Source organism: Amphiura filiformis, chromosome 17 (assembly GCF_039555335.1).
Source record: "Amphiura filiformis chromosome 17, Afil_fr2py, whole genome shotgun sequence".
NCBI lineage: Eukaryota > Metazoa > Echinodermata > Ophiuroidea > Amphilepidida > Amphiuridae > Amphiura > Amphiura filiformis.
The window spans coordinates 25,849,079-25,871,528 of NC_092644.1; the positions used below are offsets into that span (position 1 = coordinate 25,849,079).

Genomic DNA, 22,450 nt, shown 5'->3' on the forward strand with positions numbered 1-22,450 from the left:
AGTTCTCATCTCATTAAATTTTTCTTTAAAAAAAGTTGATACTGTGATAAAGGAAGGTCCTCTCTATTTACTGACCAATCAGGAAAGAGTTTGGTTAATGTTTTATGGTGGAATCAGGAATTTCTTGAAACGCCCTGATATACAAGTAGGCCTACATTTGGATCACAACAAGTACTGTACGCCATTTAACAGGCCTGGGATTTCCTGCATCGATCTGTTTTTCCATAGACAATACATGGGCAAGTGCACGCATACAGTAAATGGGAAACCGTTTTAGTGACAACTGTATTGACAGTGGGCATCCCTATTATTAAGCTTGAAGTTACTGTACTTCAGCTTGTTGAAATCTAGTCTGAATAATCAGTCCCAGAACAAAATATTCATTTACTGACATGATCGTGTTCTTGGCCTGAACTGTTTCCATTTGAAATTGTGATGACAAACGTGACAAAAGACGGTTATTCCTTCATGTAATTTTACACGAAATTAGGGTTAGGGTTAGGGTTAAGGTTAGGGTTAGTTTAGGGTTAGGATTAGGGTTAGGATTAGGGTTAGGGTTAGGATTAGGGTTATGATTAGGATTAGGCTTAGGGTTAGGGTTAGGATTAGGGTTAGAGTTAGGATTAGATTACACGAAATAATTACATGAAGGATCGACCCAAAAGACTTTGTACCTTTGGGGAAATGCTTTTTGATCAGTTTTATAAAAGCCCCCCCTACATTGGTTTTCACATTCATACTATATGGTGGATTGAACCATATCACTTTTCTCTTTCTGTTCCTTTTGTTATTATTGCTTCTTTGTGTTGTTTCCCTTTTGCTGAACTTGATAGCTTCTGTATAACCGCAAGATTTCAGAGCGTTGTTGTATGTGTCAGCTGCTGCGTTGAATATATCCTCATTTGAAGATAAGTTGGAAATTCTTTTACCAATGGCCGCCGGTATGTTCTTGGTTATTACAGTAGGGTGGTTGGATTTAGTGTTGATGTAGACTGGTGGGTTGTTAGGTTTGCGGTATGGTTTGTGACTCACATCCCTGAGATCTAAGTGGGCATCGAGAAAGTTGACCGATTTTAGGTTCGTTTCTACTGTTATTTTGAGACCGAATTGTTGGAATTGCTTGGTAATTTGCTTTCTTATTCTGTCCGCTTTGCTTCCGGAGCACCTTCTTAATACCGCAAGTCCGTCATCTCGGTACAAACCGACACTTTCGATGCCCAGGTTGGATTCTAGTTCGTGGAGTATAAATAAACCTACGAGCTCGCATACTTCCGCTCCATCGAAGGCGCCCATGGCCACGTCGAATGTGCTGTTGGTTTCACGTTTCATCCACGCTCTGCCGTCGTTGTCAAAGAGCAGGGTCTTTCTAGAATGCATAATGGTGTCATATTCCAGTTCTGTTATTTTCGTGAACGTATTGGCCCATTCTAGTATCTTCTTGAGGAGGTTCTCAGAAATTGACGGATAATAGTCTACAATGTCAAATGTGATGAATGTTAGCGCATTGTTCTGGTAGATTCATGAACCAGTCTAGAACAGCATCTGTGCTCCTCCATTGATTCACTCTTGTTTTTAGCTTAATCTCATTGTTTATACGGTCCAACATTATCTTACTTGCTCTGCCAATTTCGCTCTTTGTTGGATTAATGAGTCTACACTTAGTATTGGTCTCAAAATTGTCCTTATGATCTTTCAAAGTGATGAATGCATCTTTCTTTGCAGTTTGATTAATCCTTTCAGATAAGTTGAGGTTCCTGGCTATTTCATTAAATTCCTTGTCTATTTCATTGACAGTGTTCTCGTCAGCTAATTTATAGTTCTTTGTTATGTTGTCTGTCAGGAGTTTGTTGTATTCATTGCTATCCATCTTGTAAATGTTTTGTGATTTACATCAACAGTATTTTGCATTGAGTGACAATTTGTTTGATTTTTATTTTATTGGAATTGCCAGCTCATAGGCATTGTGTTGAGCCACTGTGGTTGACTTTAGTGGATGTTATGTGGTTGGGAGAAAAATATTTAAAAATCTGATTTAAATTTTAAAAAAATATGATTTGATTTTGGCTACACAACACAGTACATAATAACATAATATTGTTTTAGGTGGTTTTCCAGTAATGTCATCAGTGAAATTTGAATCAAGTTAGAAAAGCCAGTCCAGATATTAACATTTTAGAAACAAAATATATTATCTGTATATAAAAAAAAGAATCCCTATTTTCTCTTGCATAATTTATCCCAAGGTTATATCCAGGTGCATCCACGATGAGTACTCGCGCATCAGCCAGAAAGCGTAAGCAGCAGTCAACAGCCACTCCAGCCGTCGATGCAACTCCACCACGGAATTCTTCTCCACGGAAGTCACCACGTAAAATGGACACTCCTGATTGGTTGTCTGATCTGGACATTCATTTGTCTCCCAAAGCAAGTGCCTCAAGCAGGTATGTAGTATTTATGTGTCGGGCTTTGATCATTAAGGTGAGCAAGTAATCACTCTCCTGAAAGCTCTCCTTCAGTTTTTCTTGTGAGTGATTTATACTGAAAGAGTGGTTGCAATAGTGCTACCATGAAATGAGTCACAAGTTTGGTAGTTTTGAGACACCCTGGCTAATGTGTTGGTGTTCTCTGTTTGCCGCGTTCCTGTTCAAGCCAGTAGTATGTCTTTGTTCTTGATGTGAATGGGCCATTCTGAAAGGGCATACTACTGGCTTGTACAGGTGTGCGGCAAACAAAGAACATTGACTCACTCAGCCAGGATGGAGGTGTGTTTTCCGCAGACAGGATGATGGGATCCCATCACTTTGAAGAAGTATGTCGTCAATGACCTAAGAAACTGACAAGTAAATGTCAAAATTTTGGTTTTGTAATATGTGACTGTCCATCACAAACCACTCGTAAAGTCGGCAAATTGTATTCTGAGTTACAGCCCAAAATGTGCATAAAGGTTGTATTCATATGTACCTCAAGTGTGTGCGACATGTTCCTCATTTTGTTAGTGCCATTCAAAAACTTTAAACCAATCATTAATCCTATTGTTGAAGAGGATAATAAGCTTAGAATATATAGAATTCTTAAATCGGTCTAGTCTTTGTTTGCTTTGGCTAAATCCAGTTCAAGTGATGGGATTTAACAATTAACAATGAGAGGACATTCTTGAACCTGGTTGACTTGGGGATGATTTGAAGTGACCACCAATTATGACTGTTTGATCTTTATTAGCAGCAATGTGGAAAAATAGACATTAGCACCGAAATATAAAGGTACTTTTTACTGAAGGAGCAAAGTTTAACAAACCATTACTCCGCTTCTAGATATCTTTTGAAGTCAAATGATATATTATATAATATTATTTTAAAGCATATGATATATATTTTTTAAACACAAAATAAAACAAAATTGCCCGGAGTCCAACTTTACGAGCGTTTTGTGACGGTCACATATGAAAATTCCAAAATTATAAATAATAAATATGCGTATGTAAAATGTACCAAAATTGTAATATATGTATGATGCATGTAGTAGGGTTCTACATGTCAAAGATAACACTTTGTTTTTATTAATAATTTTTTTGTATTTTAGAACACTGGCATCAGTGAAGAAATCCTCTCCTTCCAAGCGAGCCTCATCTCGTAGCCATTATTCTTTCACCAGTAGCAGCCAATCGGACGAATCAGATATGAACTCACCTCAGAAGATTGGAGCCAAGAGTTTCTACAGCGCTAAAAATAAGGTCAGGTACCTAACACCACTGGAAAGAAAGCAGCTCAGAGAAAAACTGAACAAATCTGCAGATGATGCTACTACATTAGGGAGTAGTAAAAAGTGAGTTAGCAAACAGTATGTGGAGTTCAATATTTTTGACATTTTGTTTTTTGGCAAACATGTTTTTTTTGCTTCTCTTTTATAGGCAAGAAAAGATAAATGATGAGTATTAAAGTTATGAGTCATATTTTAGCCTTAAGTCAAGTTCATGCTTAACCTGAGCTAGGGTTCTCTTTAAAGGCCAATATTGGAATGTCATCTTTCCCTGGGTAAGATCTGACACCAGGCCAGCCCATGGCCAGAGGGTAACATGAGTAGGTTTGTTTCACCTTGAAGGCAAGGATAGTCTTGCAAATATGGGCCAACTTTCCCCTAGGCCATCTAATATGCCATGAATTAGTTGGACTACAACTGATATCTACTAGTCAGTTTATACTCCTATTTCCACATCTGTTATTTTTACTATTTTTATATGGGCCTTTATGCATTTCACTGAAGGGTATACGGGATTGCTGGAAGTCTGTGTTAACTGCTTGTCTGGAGAAAAGAGTACTGGTATTAAGTTTGATATAGTCAGCCCAGCTAATTTTGTATAATTTATTCCCCAGACGCTCAATAACAAACATAATGCAATATAATCAAAATGAGTACAATTTCTATTTATATATTATTATTTTATTATAGGGATAAGCTAATCATCTTTTACAGCACATGGAATTCAACCGGCAATCAACCCTCTCCACATGGGCATCGACTGCAGATGAAAAGTTCCAAATTTTCTTGAAAATTTTCAGAATTGTACATTTTTATGACCATATTTAGAATCAGCATAAAAGATGCATTAAAATGAGTACAAACATGCCTAGTACTAGTAAAGTCACCCCATCAAGTCTAGTATTGATTCAGTGGTGAAGCCTGTGGCTGTATGAAGCATGCAGAGCATTATAATTTTAAGGGCAGGTAAAATGAAAACTGGAAGATGCTCAAAATTTCCCTTCAAAAATTCAAAATTCCCTCCGCATTTTAATGAATTTCTTCAGGGTCAGAAAATCGTCCAGAATCTGAGAATTCAATCTCGCAAAGATTCTTGTCATCAAAATTGCAAGAATCTGAATGGATTCTCGTAAATATTTCAGTTTATCGTGCAAAGTTATATGGTGAGAATCCATGGATTCTTGCAAAATTCCACTGGGAGAATCCAAAAGGATTCTCGAACTTGGTTGCGAATTTCTGACCCTGTTCTTTGTTAAGGTCCTTAATTTCCCTCCAAACTTCCAAATTTCCCGGGAAGGAGCTTCCCACTTTCCACATTTTTTCCAGGCATGAACATAAATGTGTTTTTTTTCATCTAATTTATATTCTAGTGTATCTCCAAGGAAGAAGGCAGCAGCTGCTTCTCAGAAAACAAATGTGAAAAAGGCCAGAAAACAAACAAAATCAGCAAGAAAAACTAAAAGTGTTGTCAAAAAGACTCCAAAAGCTCAGAACAAACCTAAAACTTCAAGTAAAACACCGCAGAGCCCAGCTGTGAGCCCTAAAAGAGTCGCCAGAAAAAGCCCATCAAAAAAACTACCCAAGAAGTCTCCACGACGAAGCATTCCTAAACGGAGCCCATGGAAGGCCACATCAGCTAAGAAGGGAATTCAGTTGTACATGCAACAGCAGGGCTTGCAGAAGCCAAAGTCGGCCAGTAAATCGGCAAAGAAAAGTGAGAAGGTCACTGCAAAAGAAGAAACTGCCAGGCCAAAGAAGTCTCCAAGTCCTAGGAAATCTTCTCCAAGAAAGAATCAAGGTATGTATAATATATATATATGTACATGAATAAGGCCCTTCGCACTTGATTATTAGTTTCCTGTTTACCGCCCGCGTCCGAAATTGAAAATAATTAATTATTTTATTTTTATTTCTAATTTTCTCCTTTAAAATAACTTTTAAGTACTTCTACTTGCCATTTTCTGACTTTAATAATATAGACAATAATGATGAATAAACAAGGAGTACAACTCCACCTTCACTTATTTATAAAATCAAATATTGTTGTGAAATAATTAAATGCCCGCTCAAGTCAAAACGAGTCAATAGTTGCTTGTAATAGTTCAAACTAAATAAAGAAAATAAAAGATAATTAATAATTAATAATTAAAAGTCACCTCGTCCCTTTTTCAAAATCTTAAACAGGAAACTAATAATCAAGTGCGAAGGGCCTAAGAATTTAGAGTATTAAGGTGGTACTACACCCCTTGATAAATATGTGACTATTTTTGCATTTTTCTAAAAAAATAATAACATTGTACTGATAACAAAAGTTATAGGGGCAAGGAATCCAGTTACTACACTGGAATTTCAGTGACTCGGAAGACAAGCGGTACGTTATTTATGATAAGAAAATAGTACCGCTAGAATGTACCTCATTTCTTAACATATACAGGGTGTAACAATAAAAATTGTACAATTTTGAAAATAGAATGACACAAGTATGTCGCTTATTTTGTGGTTTGATATTTATATGTCTATCAAGATAATTTCTTTAGCCACCAGCTAAGCTTTGTTCCAATAAAATCGACGGTATAAAAGTGAAGATATGGCCAATTGTTTAATCTAAACTTAAAACCGCTTGGGCCACTTTTGTCTAAAATGTTACAAAAGTGACTGAATAGAGTTGAACCATGGACGATGATCTTATGATAGTTAGTTTTAAACAATGGGGTATTCGAAGTGGTAGAAATGATTACATAATAGAATATAACTTTGAGAAGTATGTAGAATTTGTTAACAGAAATGCTGGCAATAGTGGTCGCCCCAGAACAGCTAGAAGCCCAGCTGAACTTAATTTCAAAATCTTATTGTTTTGTACTTATGGATGCAAAAACTGTTCTCAGTTTTACCAATGATATCTCAGGGATATGAGAAATTACTTGCCCCTTCAATTATAAAATCATTAAAAGTACTGGTTACTGACCCCCCAAAATTGTGTAAAATTAAATCGAAAATCTTGAACACGATCGCTATTTTGAGCATCGTAACCACAGAATTGATCATAACCCAGCTATCAATCACAGTATACACATTAGTTTGTTGTCAATTAACCCTAACACTGGACCCCAGGGGTAGCGCTAGAACAAAATATTCCAGAGTCCGCAGGGACCCCGAACTTGCAGAAAATTAGAGGGTCCGAAGTAGAGTTTGGTGAGTCCGAGTTGCACAAATGTAGCATAAATAGTATGTCTGCGTTAGCGCTAGATTGAAAAACTGGGGTCTGCAGGGACCCCTGAACTCACAGAAAATATAAAAACAGGGGGTCCGAACTCTATTTTGGTGGGTCCGGGACCCCAAAATGCAGCCTAGCACTACCCCTGCTGGACCCTGCTTTTTGGGATCGGAAGTCAAAGAAGATCCGAAAAAGTCAAGGAGAAGAAGAATTTTGACTTGGCACCCCGGATTCAACCTTTGACCCTCACATGCCAAGCACACGATCACGGACCGGTAGCTACACAGGTTATTGCAGCCCGCCAGCAATTCCGCGGCGCATATAACACTTAGGGTGATTTCGTCATCGCAGACCCTGGGATTCATGCATGCGCAGATTTTTTCATCGTAAGATTTTGTAAGATTTTTGGGTGTTAGGGTTAATATTCATTACCCCTACGTAAGCTTACATATTCAGCCAATCACATCGGCTTTTATACATTATCTGGTTGCTAGAAATCTGACTTCATTTTCTCGATTTGTCAGAGAAATACCTTCAGCCTACTATCGACCAATCAGAAACGCTGTTAGTAACTATTAAAGCTTCCTCGTGTCGTGAACAAAATCCGAGCGCTGGGCAAATTAATTATTGATCTCTCGATGAGCAAACATTGACTTCCCATTGCAAACCGATGGCGATCCCCCTTCCGGTATCATCTTATCTTGTACATGTGAGCCCATCTCTAGATATGTTTTGCACGAAATAGTTTTTATCCCGCGAATTTGATCAATATTATTACCAAAGTTACAGCTGTTTCATCGCTGTTTCGAGTCAGTTTTGCAGCTCAGAACTAGGGATCGCAAAATTTAAGTAAATTAAACTGTTGATTTTTGATTGCTTTGTATTATTTAAGCAGGTTTTTTGAGCAAGCAGGTTAGTTTTAGTGTAAAGTTGAGAGTCGAATTTTACTTTATTTGGTGTCGAATTCAGCTGACAGCAATGCATCTATTCGCTTTTGAAAAATTGCCTTGGTGCCCTTCTCAAATTTTCAACAGTTGCCTTGATGCCCTTTTGAAATATTACAAATTGCCGTGCTGCCTTGCCTTTTGAGTGAAAATCCAAGGCAATTATCAACTTGCCCTAAAAAAGTTGCAGTGCCCCTTCAGATCCTTAAATCGAGGGCTGCGACCCAAGTCGATGTACATATATTTCCGGAGAAATCAGAGAATTCACACAAAAATAGCTTCCTTGGTGGCTACCAATTTCTTGAATTCTGGACAGGCTTATCATAGATAATTATAGTCTCCTCAATAGCTAGTTTGGTTTTGCGTCATTCACATTGTGTGAAAAGAGCGAACCACACTAACTGCTGAAGAGACTTCAGACACTATAAAGTTCTAAAATATCCAAGATGGTGGTAGCGGCCTGATTGGCGCAGTTGGTTAGCGCGTTATGCTTTTATGCAACTTATGCAAGAGGTACCCGGTTCAAAACTCAGGGTGGCAGGTTTCTTTTTCTTCTCCATTTTTAACCCAAACTTTTTTACATTCATTTGAAATGTACATATTGCAAGGGAAATATATTTTGTTTCTTTTTTTTCTGAATCGGTACGAAAAAAGATTTAAAAACGCTCAATACGGGCATTTGCAGCATTGTCGTACACGGGCATTTCTGTTTTGCTTTCAATATTGGCTATTGCCATTATGCCATAATTTATACACAAAAATCTATCATGAACGATACGACAAGCATAAAAACACCGGTTATGGGGAGTGGTATATGAAAATGTCACTCTCGGAACGTGCACCTGGTGGAGCTTGGTTGTCAGTGCAACCACGCACGCACAGCACATGACGAACGGGAATTACGGCACATGTTATTGCTTGCCTGGCCAGAATGCAGTTCACGCATACCAAGATATTGGATTGCAAATTTTGTTATTTATTCACATTTACGCTGAAAATGCTCTCGTTTTTTCACACAGCTGCATAAAGGGGACGATATTTGATATGATATGTAATTTTAAAAACAATCCATATCCAAAACCAATAGGGTTACCCCCCTTTAAGCAAAACACACACCCAAAAAAATAAATAATGATAAGATAAAATGAAATAACATCAACAAAATATCAAGTATTTTCATATCATTTCCAAACGCATGTGGGAGAATAAGTTGGTGTGGAGGTCGAAGCACTTCCTCTTAATCACCACTCTGTGTCTTCAAATGAGTTTTGATGGTCCAATTACCATCCTTGTTGGTTTTGAATTCCCTTCTTAGATGGAGCACTGTAGTTTTCAGTGTTGTGTTTGTAGCTCAGAACTTCATAGCTTCACCAGATTCTCTTCAGTTTATTTGTTGAATGATTATAATCCTAAAATGTATTTATTTAATGTCTATCAGCAGAGGAAGCCGACGACGACAAAGCCATTGCAGTGCGTGGTTTGGATTTTGGCGAGGACACAATGGATGACGTGGACCAGGAAGTGACCGATATCCAGCAGAGAATACAGGACCTCATCGACAGCAGCTTTGATGAAAATGAAGATTTTGTCAGTGCTACGCCAAAGATGTCACCAAGAAAACGAAGGATGAAGACGAAGGAACAGAGTTTGGAATCTGTTGAGGTATGCTGGCTCATTTGTCATTTTCTCTTCTGTTTATTTTTGTTTGGGTTTATTTGGGTTTGGGTTTATTTGGTTTATTTAAGTTGGGTTTTTTCACATGTCTATACCATTTTTATGTCTCCACCGGAGGTATTATATATTTGGGGTCATCCGGGGTCAAATCGCCATAGATTGTCGCAGATTCATGAAATTTTGTGGGGACGACCACTGAGACAAGGTAAAAGTGTCAAGGTCATTTTGGGGTCATTCAGGGTCATCTGGGGTCAAATCGCCATAGACTGCTGGAGATTCATGAATTTGGTGGGAATGGCCACCTTAGTGAGGCAGATACTGTGAAGGTCATTTTTGGGTCAAGTGAAATTGCACTGGTTAAAATAATGGGCTTCAAGGTGGAGGCATTGCGGCCAACGCTTTGCGTCGAAAACCGCGCAGGTCAAAAACCGCAAAATTCTAGTTCACCCTGATGTGGCAGTGACATCAGTGCGCTTTTCATTAGGCACAGCTTCAAGTAGCTAGCGGATGCTCTGAGCTCTGGTGTATGCACGCATATGCTTAATGACGCTGTGCAAATATGTGCGCTCAAAACAGCTGCCTCAACACGTTGATGTCACTGCCGCATCAGAGTGAAAAATATTATAGAAGACAAAATTAGGCGCTCCTTTTCACTAGGGTAACACAGCATGGGCTTTTTAATAATTGGTACGAAATAGTTGCAACTAATCCCATGGTTCATTCTTATAATAACTAGGGTAAATTTCTTCTATCACCAACAGATGAACATATCGGGTATTTCTATATCAAATCATGGAATATACCGTAAAACCCTGTCTACAAGCATATATAGTGTTTTATTATAAAAGCTTAATTAATTCGAAGCAAGCGTTAATATACCAATACAATTGATCGGTCATAAAATAATACTTGTTTGTATATGCTTGGATCCGTAATTTATTTCCTCAAACCCCATAATGGCGACTGGATTAATGTAACTTTCATCAGAAGCACACTATATGCTTGTAGACAGGGTTTTACGGTATGAACGTGTATGTTTTTAAGATTTTGTAGACGTTGGACATTTCACTTTGGATTTGAAGGGATACGTTGTTACCAAAGTGTGTGAACACGCATACACACGCTATTTGTGTGTTAAAGAATATCTTGTTCAGGTATGCTGAAAAGAATGGATGGGGAGTTTGATCCTGAGGGATGGGCAAAAGGGGACTACCTTTGAGTATAGATTCTATATAGCCTTTGTAAAGTTATATTCGAACTCAGAAGATAACTCAATGAAGGCCAAACCGACATCATTTGACCTCACTGAAGCTGTAATAGACTTTTTTATGGTCAAATTTGCGACTGGCAATTATTTAAAACATATGGGCAAATCTCAATTATTAGCAAAGATACTGTTGTGGTTCCTTCTCTTATCAGCTTCCAAAGACAAAGAAACCAAGATTAGCCTCGCCATCACCAGCAAAGTCATCAACACCCAGCAAATCACAAAGGACAGATTCATCTTCCTCATCAACACCTAGAAGATCACCACAAAGACAGAATACACCAAGCAGAAAGAGACTGGCATCACCGGGTAAGACAGCATCTCCAAGAAGAGGAACACCAACAAAGGCTGCAACATCAACAAAGGCTGCAACACCAACAAAGGCTGCAACACCAACAAAGGCTGCAACACCAACAAAGGCTGCAACATCAAGCAAGAAGGGATCCACACCAAGGAAGTCTCTATTAGCAGCTTCACCATCAGTAAGAAAGTCACCAGCTAGGAGACCAGGTGGATCACCAGCGAAGTCATCTGGATTACGGAGAGGTACCCAGCCAGATACACCCGAATCGTCTTCTCTGACTTCACAAGGTATGAAATTTAAGTGTAGATATATTTTTCAGGGATAAAAATCTTCCAGAAATTACCGTAATTCAAGATATTGGATGATGAATTCATCAAAAGAGCCAAAAAACTTATTAAGGAGGGGGGTGATACCCTGTAGACTATTCCCGGACACCCCCCCCAAGTTCAATACCGCACACAAGCCCTTGTCTACCTATGTGATGCTGGATTCAGATGTTTTTGCTGACTTGGAACTTTTGCCATGTTTAAAGACTTTTGTCTGACACAGCATTTATTTTATAGGCCTATTGGTCTAACGGCTCGCATCCAACACTTTACTTGGAAAACCACTTTTATTACCTTCTTTGCGTGCCGACGTAGCAACTTTGTCTTCTAACTATCCAAGGACCAGATGGATTTTCAGGAAATGGATATGTTGCCCATTTACATCCCCGATTATTAAGATGTGAAAGGTTATAATTTTAAGCATGGAGTGGACGTCTAACTTTTAGGTTGTGGATTTGAAAAAAGTTGTTGGTAACTGGTGAGTGCCCCAATGTAACCCTCCTGAAGACCTAGTGTTTTTAAGAAAATTGACATCTGCCCATGGAATTTACCAGGACCTGTATGGCTGATTCTTTCATATTAAAACTTATACCAACACTTTTGTCTGTGATGTGTGATGTATGTATTATGGAATGCCACCAGCATTTCAATTACAAAAATTAACCTTTGTAATTATAATTTTATTTGTCTTTGTAGAATCACCAAGAAATGCCTTAAGTAAAGTAAAGGAACAGCCCAGAATGTTTCCCATGTTCACCCCACCAACCAGCCCCTCGCTACGTAGCACTCCACAGTCGTCAAGGAAACGATCACCGATCCTCAAGAAGCTTACAGACAAAGACGGACGAGATCAGCTGACCTTGGACGCGGGACAGAAGAAGTTTGGGACCACGATATGCAAGACGTGCAGTATGGTGTACACACATGCGCATCCTGAGGATGAGGCTAATCATTCTAAATTCCACAAGAAGTACCTCACCTATGTGAAATTTCCGGTAAGGAAATGAAGATAGGCAATACCACAAGATGTTCTTTGGGAAAAATATTTGGTCATTTTTTATAAAAATTGAACAGACCATTTAAACAGCTTTTCCTTCGTCATAGAAAAACCAAGAGACTCTGGATGGGGTAACCAGAAATGGTGACAATAGAAAAAATCCAACACCTTACAATGTGCCGGTTAGGCCCTGTATCCATAGGCTGTTCCCTTGTGGCGTGTGCCCTTGTTCCGTGTTCACTTGTTCCCATGTGACCTGCCACACAGACAACGAACCTTTGTTTTGCTTAGTGGCCATATCCATAGGTAGTCTGTGTGGCAGGTCAAATGGGAACAAGTGAACACGGAATAAGGGCACACGCCACAAGGGAACAGTCTATGAATACAGGCCTTATGCTGCCCAAAAAAAAAGGGATGTAAATCTTTCGGAAATTACCAGAATTCTGGAAATTTGGCAAAAAAGAAAATTCAGAATGTAAAAAAAATTTATCCTGAATTGGAAGATGATAATTTGTCATAAAAAGATCCAAAAAACTTTATTGTGATACCCTGCAGCCTATACTCGGGACAAGTCCCCCACATGTTCAATACCACATGCAACCCCTCGGTCACCTGTCCAAGGACCAGATGGATTTTCAGGAAATAGATATGTTGCCCATTTACATCCCAGAAAGAATGCATTTACCTTATTTAGCTATTCAACTCTGTTTTACATATTAAGATGTTTAATCATGTTGTAGTTGTTTTCTAATACAAGTTGCATGTTTCAATTGGTTTTTTTTTACACAGGGTTGGAAGACAGAGACAGTTTTACATGAGTTTCATGATGGTCGAATTTTGATAATAACAAGCGATTCACCAAAATATGCCTTAAAAAAGGTTAGTATATACATGTACATCTTACAAAACAATTTAAAGGCCCATTCAGTGATTTGCTCATTCGGACGATTGAAAAAATCATCAAAATTCAGATATTGGTACCTTTGTCAGTGTCATATATGTGCTAACATAGCCTGCTAGGATGATCGTAAAAATCATCAAAATTCAGATATTGGTACCTTTGTCATTGTCATAGATGTGCTAACATAGCCTGCTAGTAGTTCAGTCGAACACCATGTATGAAAGACAAAATAAGACATTTTACATGAATCTGTAATTTATACTGACAGTATATAAATTAGCTACATGTTTTTCAATGCCAATGGGGCTTCAACTTTGTCAATAATGCAGTTTCCTTGTTTTTCTGCCCAAATTTTTCGTTTCAGAAATACCTAATGACAATTTTAAAGACTTATCCTTCTCATTTAAGGGATTTATACACAATTTTAATTTTTTTATACTTTCGCTTGAATCACTGAATGGGACTTTAATTGTATTGTATTAATTGTTGCTTTAGATTGGGTTCAGCAACATACAAAATTATGTGTTTCCTTCAATTTTGGCAGCACTTCTGCTCCAGGCTTTGCCGTTTGAGGAGAGCTAGAGCAATTGCTCCCATCACTCCCCTCAAATAAAGCTGAAGAGAGCTTTTTATTGCTCGCCTACCTTTGGTGTAACAATAATAACCACATATATACAGTACGGTACAGTAAAATTACTCTCCTAGTGCTCTCCTATAGCACTCAAGGAGAGCAATTAAAAGTTCCCCTGCAAATTTCAAATGGCAAAGCCTGCTGCTGCAAGTCATTGTTCCTGGACTCCTCCAGTTAAGGCCCGAATATGGGTTTCTGGACCACTTCAGTATTGGTTTGATGTCACATTCCTCTTCAGCATGCATAATGTTTGTAAAGGACAAGTCACATGCTTGCACCTCCTCCATCTAGCTTTATTTTACATATGTGACATGATCAAGGGGAATGAGTCATATGTCGACCCTGGTAGAAAATGAGTTTTACATATGTTTCTAAAGAGGACATTTAGAGCTTTCAGAAACTGAAAACCCCATGTTGATACGACTTTTCTTTGCGAAGTAACATCACTCGATTAATCGCTGAAAACAATGTGAAACAAAAGGATTTTAACACTTTCTTTGCCAATATCTCAAAATCAAAATTAGCAACATCTGACTCATTTCCCTTGATCATGTCACATATGTTCTTATCATTTTTATTGTCCGTTTGATGGAAAATCAAATATCTTATTTGTTGGGTTTTCCTAAGACCCTAATTACCCAACAGATAAACTGGTACTGCTGACTGCTTCAAAAGGCTGAAGATAAATGATATAGGGGAAAATGTTTTTAAGAAAATGTCTTATTATATGAATATGATGTGAGACTTTTTCAAAATTGCCCAAGCATTTCATTCAGTGGATTGTATTCTTTTAACAGATTGAAGAAGTACGAGAGTTGGTTGATCATGAGCTGGGCTTCTTAGAAGGCAATAGTATTGCTGATAAACAATCACTAAAGGTAAGAATTGATGAAGATCGAAATGACATCTTGGCTAAATAAACTCTTCAAAAAAGGTTTGGAAACTTTCAAAAACAGCTGTATATCAAATAGTTTTGACAACTATCTCCATATTGTTTCATATCAGTGAATACATTGTTCTTTCCTATCAACAATATGACACCTCATTTGTGACGATAGCTTATTCCACGGCTGAGTAACTTTCTTTGAAAGAAAAAGAGGGGGCGAAAAGAAAATGATCCAAACTGACCATTATCTGCACTCATCTCCTTGCTTTGAATGAATGAATGAATGAGTAGGTTAATGCATGAATAAAAGAATGGATGAAAAGTCATTTATCATTTATGAAAAACCTTGGACCGAACGCTGTTCTACATGATGATAATGCTCGACCACACAAGGCTTGTAAATGACTTCCTGCAAGAAGAAGCAATTGGAATGGCCAGCCAATAACCCGGACTTAACTCTTAAAGCTCTGGGCGTACCCCGTACCAACTTGGTCGGGTTGTGCGCATGAGTGACAGATCAAACCACCTTGGCTGGTTTAAGACAGATCTTGCTTGAAGAGTGGAAATCCATCCCTCAGGAAGGTGTGACCAGGTTGATAAGAAGCATGAGAAGAAGATGTAATGCTGTTGCGAGCGCATTATGGGTTCTCTACTCGTTACTAATAACTTTGTTTTAATGAAACAAGTGTGATATTCCTTATTCATGTTTACTGATACAAATGGCGCAGACAATGGCAGATTTGGCACATTTTGTTTGAGACCCCCTTGTCTTTCAAAGACAGTTAATCAACCATGGAATAAGTTATGGTCACAAATTTGGTGTCACCTTTGACAGGAAAGAACAATGTTTGTATTGATATGAAACAATATGGAATTAGATTTCAAATATTTCTGATATAAAGCAGTTTTAGAAAGTTTCCAAACTTTTTTTGAGGAGTTTAGATTTCCTGTACAACCAAAAAAGTGACATTTTACCTTAAAATGTGGTTTTGTACGAAAACTCCATAACGATAGGTCGTAGACAGCACAAACTATACATTGTTTTAATTCTTGTGATCAGACGAGTAATTTGGTATGTCTCTCAACAAGATCGGAGGATTTTCAATTTTTTACCTTAGTTTGACCTTTCATGACATCAAATCCAAAATGGCTCCACATCTTCTATTAAAAAGTTCACAATGTCTCCCTGTTTGGGAGCTTAGCAGCTGTACTAACTTGTATCCTTTTGGATCCATCCTTTGGTTCCCTGCTGGTTAAGGTGGAATATAATTTTCTAGTTTTTACATAAAAAAGATTAATCCAGAGAAGATGGACTCCATCTTATGTTCATCACACTGATATTAAAAAACGATGTGGTCAATCAAAGTGTTGATAAAAGTCATTTTGAGATGCGACTGAAAATCAGTGTTAAAATTGTGATGTTGACATTGTTTTCGTTTAACACCATCAGACACTCCTGTTTGTGACTTTGGACAAGAAGGTTGCAGGATGCCTCATTGCGGAAGAAATTACTGCTGTAAGTTATTACACTCTTGTACTAACCCCAAACCACCTTTCTTTCTTTGAATGAATGTTCTTAGTCATCCAGTAGTTTCAAACAGAGTTTTGGAATTAAATCTAATACTGGAACTTACTTTTTGCAACTATTGCGACGTTGCGTCTGGAACCACCAGACTTCATCAGGCAACTGACCCGCTGGGCTGGTCATGTGATATAACATTATGAAGTTCTTAATCTCCAGCTTATGGCATTATCTTGCGTGAGAGATCTCATTATTGATAATTTCATTAAAAAAAGCATTTCAAAGTGGGAATTTGGGAAATTTTTTGTGGGGAAATTTGGTGTTTGAAGGGCAATTTAAGATTTAAAAATAATGAAATATATAGAGAAGCCTGTCTTCTTGGAAGGAAATTTGGAGATTATATTCCCAGGAAATTCACATTTTTTCCTGCTCTGTATAATATAAGAATAAATCAAGGACACAATTGATTAATATGATACCTAATTTGTGATTTTTGTCAGACCCAAATCACAAGCTCCTGAATTGTCCATGAAGTGCCTGCAATATGAAAAAGTAATTGAAAAAAAAAAAAAACCCAACAACTTAAGTTTAAAGTTTTGGTTTAAATTTATTTATGTTTATTTTGTACATCCACATTAAAATGATGCACTTGTCGGCTGCTACACTTTCTATTTTTACATAATGGGTAGAAATAAAATACCAAATTCATCTAAAGTGTAAGTCACTTCAAATCATCCCCATATTACATGGTTTAGAAATGTTCTTTGTATTCCTAAACCATGTGATTTGGGGATGATTTGAAGAGGCCTCCACTTGAGATGAGTTTGGTATTTATTCCTAGGGATATATGTAGGAGCCGACAAGTGCATCATTTTGATATGGACATACACAAAATATGCATTCAATTTATTGCATTATTTTTTTTTGCTTACTAGGGTTATCGTGTGATCCCAGATAATGATCCACAGCTAGCGTTATCACAAAGCAGCAGCGAAGAAGAGATAGCTGCCAAAGAACAACAGAGGGCGTGGTGCTGCCAGACGACACCAGAGAGGGCGGTGTGTGGCATCAGTCGCATATGGGTTGCTGCAACTATGAGACGTAAAAACATTGGAAGACGGATGGTTGACTGCATTAGGTAAGTGTTGGGATTTTGTGTGGAAATTACAGACTATTATTAGGGGAAGCGGAGGTATGGTATGGGAAATTATTGTGCACAAAGTGTCATAATGGGTGAAGCCGAAGGCTGAACCCAGTATGACACTGAGCGCACGATAATTTCCCATAACATACCGACTCTAAGTCATTCTAAATATTGAAATAATTACGCTTTAAACATTTTAATTGTTGCAAAATAGGAAAAACATTACAAAAATTAGATGACTGTTCTGTTCAATGATGACTGTTCAATTTGAATACAACCAACATTTATATTTGCATTAAATTGTGAATTAATTTAAGAAACAGTCATGTGTAATCAAGAACTGGTCATATTTGATAATTGATTTACCTTTTTCTGTGTGTATGTTTTATTTTGTAGGAATCACTTCATATATGGGTCCATTCTGACCATGGATGACATAGCGTTTTCAGATCCTACCCCGGATGGTAAAGGGTTTGCCACAAGATACACAGGCACTCCTAGCTTCTTGGTCTACAAATACAAATCATAGTGAACATATTGGACCAAACAACACACAGATGCTTCCTAAATGAGTTATGAAAGTGACATTTGACCAATGAACATGATCCTTTGATTTTGGTTTGGAAAGAACAGCCTTTTTGATTGGTCATATATGGTTGGGAGTATAACGTAAAACTTTTCTCGTTGACAGATGCTCAATATGCATGTCTGTATATAGGATATATATACATAGGGTTTACAATATATGTTTGGAGTAACCTTGGTGTACAACTGCTATGGAGACTGAACACTTCAGTAGAAAGCAGCCTCGGTGTAACAATAGGAAAATGTGCCACATTGGATTGTTATTCATGGGACCAAAAAGTGTACCTTCAGTGTTTAGGTTAGCATGAGTTGCAAATTTGTGCTGTAATTACAGGGCCTAGATTTTGACGAGAATCACAGAATCGATTCTCGTAAGAATCGGTTGCGAGAATCAACTTCTCTCATTGTATCATACAGTAAGTGCAGTGACTACAGTATGATGGATTTTGATTCTCGCAAACCAAGACAAAATCTAGGCCCTGATGAATTACACATGATGAAAATGCTGGGTGCAAGGTGAAACAAGTGAGACGTTCACTATTTTGCCGTACATAGCCTCGTGCTATAATATTGGCCAGTCTGCCTTCTGCTTTAAAAATTCATTGTACCTCTTAACCAGTTGGTGTCCTCTGAGCAGAAGATATGTAAACTACTACATAATCATTGTGAGGAACTGCTGGATGAAGTAAAATGGATGAAATACTTGAATAAGTTAACACTGAAGTTTCACTATAAAATACTCATCTTATTTTGCACCTGTTTAGAATAGATAATTAATACTGTATCCACATCAAAGTTATACCTTACTGTAGAAGTGGCTATTTTCATGTGGAGTTAAATTCACATTTTTGCTCATTTTGAACACTTTCATGTGTGTTTATGTTTCCAATTTTGAGCTTTCTTTCATACACTAAATATATCTATTCGTATGTTGTTAAATTCACGGTTATATGCCGATTTGCGAAAAACACAAAATTAAAACCCTTGTGAAAATAACCACGTTTACAGTATTTGTTAGCCCTAACGCCCCAGTTGTTTTTTGGCAAGGGGGAAGGAAAGAAGGAAGAAAGAAAGAAGAAGATAAAACTTTTTTTCTCAGGTGCGGTTTTGAACCTGTGACCCCTCGGGTGCCACACCCGTGCACAGGCATACCTTGGCACGGGGGGCCTAGCTTGGCAGGCCAAGCTTTCCGTTGGCCATATGACTGTTCCCATGATGACGTAATCGCATCACATGGGATACCTGCGCGTGTATGTTTTGTGAATTGAGGTTTTTTGATGTTTGGTTCGGTTAGGGTTAATGAGGCCAATTGTCTTTATATGTGAAAGTGTGTAAGATACAGTTGCTATGTTCACTCTAGCTCTGTATATGTCACTGCACTTTCCACATTGGGCACACAATGTTGTGCATAATGTGCACATACATTAAACAAATGGCCCTCATGAATATGTAAGATACATAGAAACCATGATGGATTGTTAATGAAACAATACTTGGCAAATTAGTGAATGATCTGCTTAATCTGTGATTTTATTGTATATTACAAGACTCGTGAGTAGTAAAACTAACGATGCAAGGTATGTGTACAATATCAAGCAGGATTGCATTTGTTAAAATATGTGTTTGTGTTGTGTTCAGTGTGTAGTTCCGTAGTGCAGCTGCTTATATGAGTGCATACTCTTTGTGTGGTCCTTGAAACAAAAGGAATCCTACTTGATATTTTAGTACATGTTTAAAATCACAGAAATATAGAAGGAGAACCCGAACTCCCTATACCGCCATGTTATGGGGAGAAAATTGAGGATATTCAGGCCTTGGCAGATTGTGCGCGGAGACAAACAAAAACAATTCTGCATCTCATCTGCAGCGTCTCGGTATCGTGTGCAGGTCGCATCAATTGCGTCTTTCTAATGCGCCCATCATCCATGTCACACATGCATGGCAACGATTACCTCAAGCGCATTCCGAGGGAACCCGAATACCCCCAATTTTTGCTCCATGCCTCAATCAAGATGGCTGTCGAGTCATGGTTTTCCTTCTCTAATTCTGCAGTTTTGCTTCATAGAGGCACTGATGCAAGTGTTTTCTGGATTCGTTGATGGGTATACATGCACACAAAGTGGGCACATAGAGATGTGTGTGTTTTGCATGTGCATCAAAGTGTTAATGCAGTAACTCAAGGAAACATTAGCAATTATGAGTAGTAAACAAAATAGAAGTAGTAAGTTGTTGAATTATGTGTGCTTGTGTTTATTTATTCAGGGATAATTAGATGTAGTGTGTTGTGCTTCCTTGAGGTACTGATGTTAACATCCAACACATACAGGGTGTATCAAAATGATTATTACCCATTAAATTTGATGCTGCTTCCAAAATGCAACATTGGCTCCTCTTTAGTCCTCTTCATTGTTTAATGATCTTTTATAACATGACCAGCCCAGCCCAGCGGGTCAGTGGCCTGACGAAGTCTGATGGTATCAGACACAACGTAGCAAGCTGTAAAAATATATTCCAATGAAAGATTTAATCTAAACCTTTGTGACCTTTCATAACATTAATCTACATATGTTGCATTTTGATGTATCAGTCTTGTCCATCATCACTAGAAACTGATGGGTATACAACCTGTACAAATTATAGGTTAATAAATGCGTATCACTTGCTGGGAGTGAAATTGACACAATCAATGTATGTTTTGGATTTTTCTAACACTTGCTCTGATTGGTTCTTGCTATCAAAGAGTGTATGAATGTACATCAAGTTTATGGGAGCATTACCACAGGAAATCCCACTTGTTTACTACTTCATTTGGGGTTGCAAATTCAAATGTGGGGATATGAGCAAACCCTGGAGTAAGGTGGGTACATACAGCACATTTGTGACAATATGGGGTCGCAAGTGACTTGTTTTTAAATTCTAAAAAGTTGGGAGCCTGGGTGTCAAAAGCCTGTTGTTTCTTAATAAGTTGTAGAAAAGGGAACAATGATCAGTGAAACTCATTAAACAGAACAAGTTTTGTACTTGAAATTAACATACATGTCAATTTTTGTAACAAATTGATGTCAAGGTGATTCCTCTCTTATATTATTTGAGAACAAGTTTGTATTTAAATATTACACTGTATTGAACTACCTTAACCTAACATTACTAAACTGTAAGCTACACACAAAGTTGGCAGTAATTGAATGGAACTTGGTAAGAGGAATTTGGTAAGAGTATGCTAAAAATTACTGCTGTATTTTTGAGAATAAAGATATTCCCATGAATTTGCTTTCCTATCATCTATTAAATGGAAATTCAAGAAGTTAATTCCCTTGGACATTATTCATTTGGAGAGAGCTGTTAAACATTCAGGCATGGGATTGTTCAGCTGATTTCAGGTTTTTTTACTGCTCAAATTTATTCATGTGTATTTCTTTGCAGCCTAATTTTGGGCCATTTTTGCCAATTTCATGCTGTTTTCAGCTTTTTCAAGTAACGCCAATCTTATGCAGGAAAAGGATATTCTCATGAATCTTTTGTAAGGATTTGTTACATAAATTTGTGAAATAAGTATCATGCATGGCTTATAAATTATGACTTTGTCTTGAAAATTGGCAATTTTGAACAAAATGGATTATAAACTTACTAACAGGGTAGTAGCTACTTCAAAATGTATTGGTTATCCTTTCTGAATGAATGACAATTGTAACCATATGACAATGTGTGGAAATTATTCCAGACAATTTTGAGTACATTTATTTGATCAAATTTGATTAAAAGATTTCACTTCCATCTCAATTTCAGTTGCACCCTATGGTTAATCTAGTGGGAACATTTTTGCTTATGTGAAATATCAGCTGAGAAATGTTGAAATTGATTAAATCCAGTTGCATTTTGTACAATTTGGCTGAAATTTTGACAATTTTGTTTGAAATTCCAAAATCTTCCACCCATTTTCATGGATGAAAATAATTGGATGTGAAATATTAACTTTCAGAATTCAAAAATCTCCCAGTGGGGTGTTGTTTTCGAATGGAAAAGCCCATTTGATGTTTAAATAGGGCTTTTGCATGATGCTTTTTCATTTCAAATCTGAAAGAGTCGCAAAATTAACAAGCATAATTTTAATGAAATAGAGAATTACAAATCTATGAGAGCTTAAGAATTTGATACTAGAGATTTTTTTTCAAAAATCTGAAGGAAAATTTTGAATAAATGTGAAAAGCACAACACCCCCAATCTTAATCCTGCTATTTATTTTGTAATTCTAACCATTATTCTAGAATCATGCTAAAATTCATTTGTGAAGGACAGTCT

The 22,450-nt window shown here is 37.5% G+C and overlaps 1 protein-coding gene across 2 annotated transcripts in view; it reads left to right on the top strand.

Moving 5' to 3' along the window:
• The window catches only part of LOC140137517 (uncharacterized), a 31,975-nt gene extending 10,063 nt beyond the window's left edge, over positions 1-21,912 (top strand). The window contains exons 2-12 of one of the 2 annotated variants that reach the window (XM_072159235.1): positions 2,244-2,441; positions 3,580-3,822; positions 5,127-5,554; positions 9,353-9,576; positions 11,008-11,446; positions 12,182-12,480; positions 13,272-13,361; positions 14,812-14,892; positions 16,351-16,416; positions 17,358-17,560; positions 17,963-21,912. In XM_072159235.1, the coding sequence (XP_072015336.1) occupies positions 2,266-2,441; positions 3,580-3,822; positions 5,127-5,554; positions 9,353-9,576; positions 11,008-11,446; positions 12,182-12,480; positions 13,272-13,361; positions 14,812-14,892; positions 16,351-16,416; positions 17,358-17,560; positions 17,963-18,095 (2,382 nt within the window). In that variant the 5' untranslated portion in view covers positions 2,244-2,265 and the 3' untranslated portion in view covers positions 18,096-21,912. The remainder of the gene's footprint in view (positions 1-2,243; positions 2,442-3,579; positions 3,823-5,126; positions 5,555-9,352; positions 9,577-11,007; positions 11,447-12,181; positions 12,481-13,271; positions 13,362-14,811; positions 14,893-16,350; positions 16,417-17,357; positions 17,561-17,962) is intronic. The other variant, XM_072159236.1, reaches the window with a different exon arrangement.
• Positions 21,913-22,450: the final 538 nt, after the last annotated feature.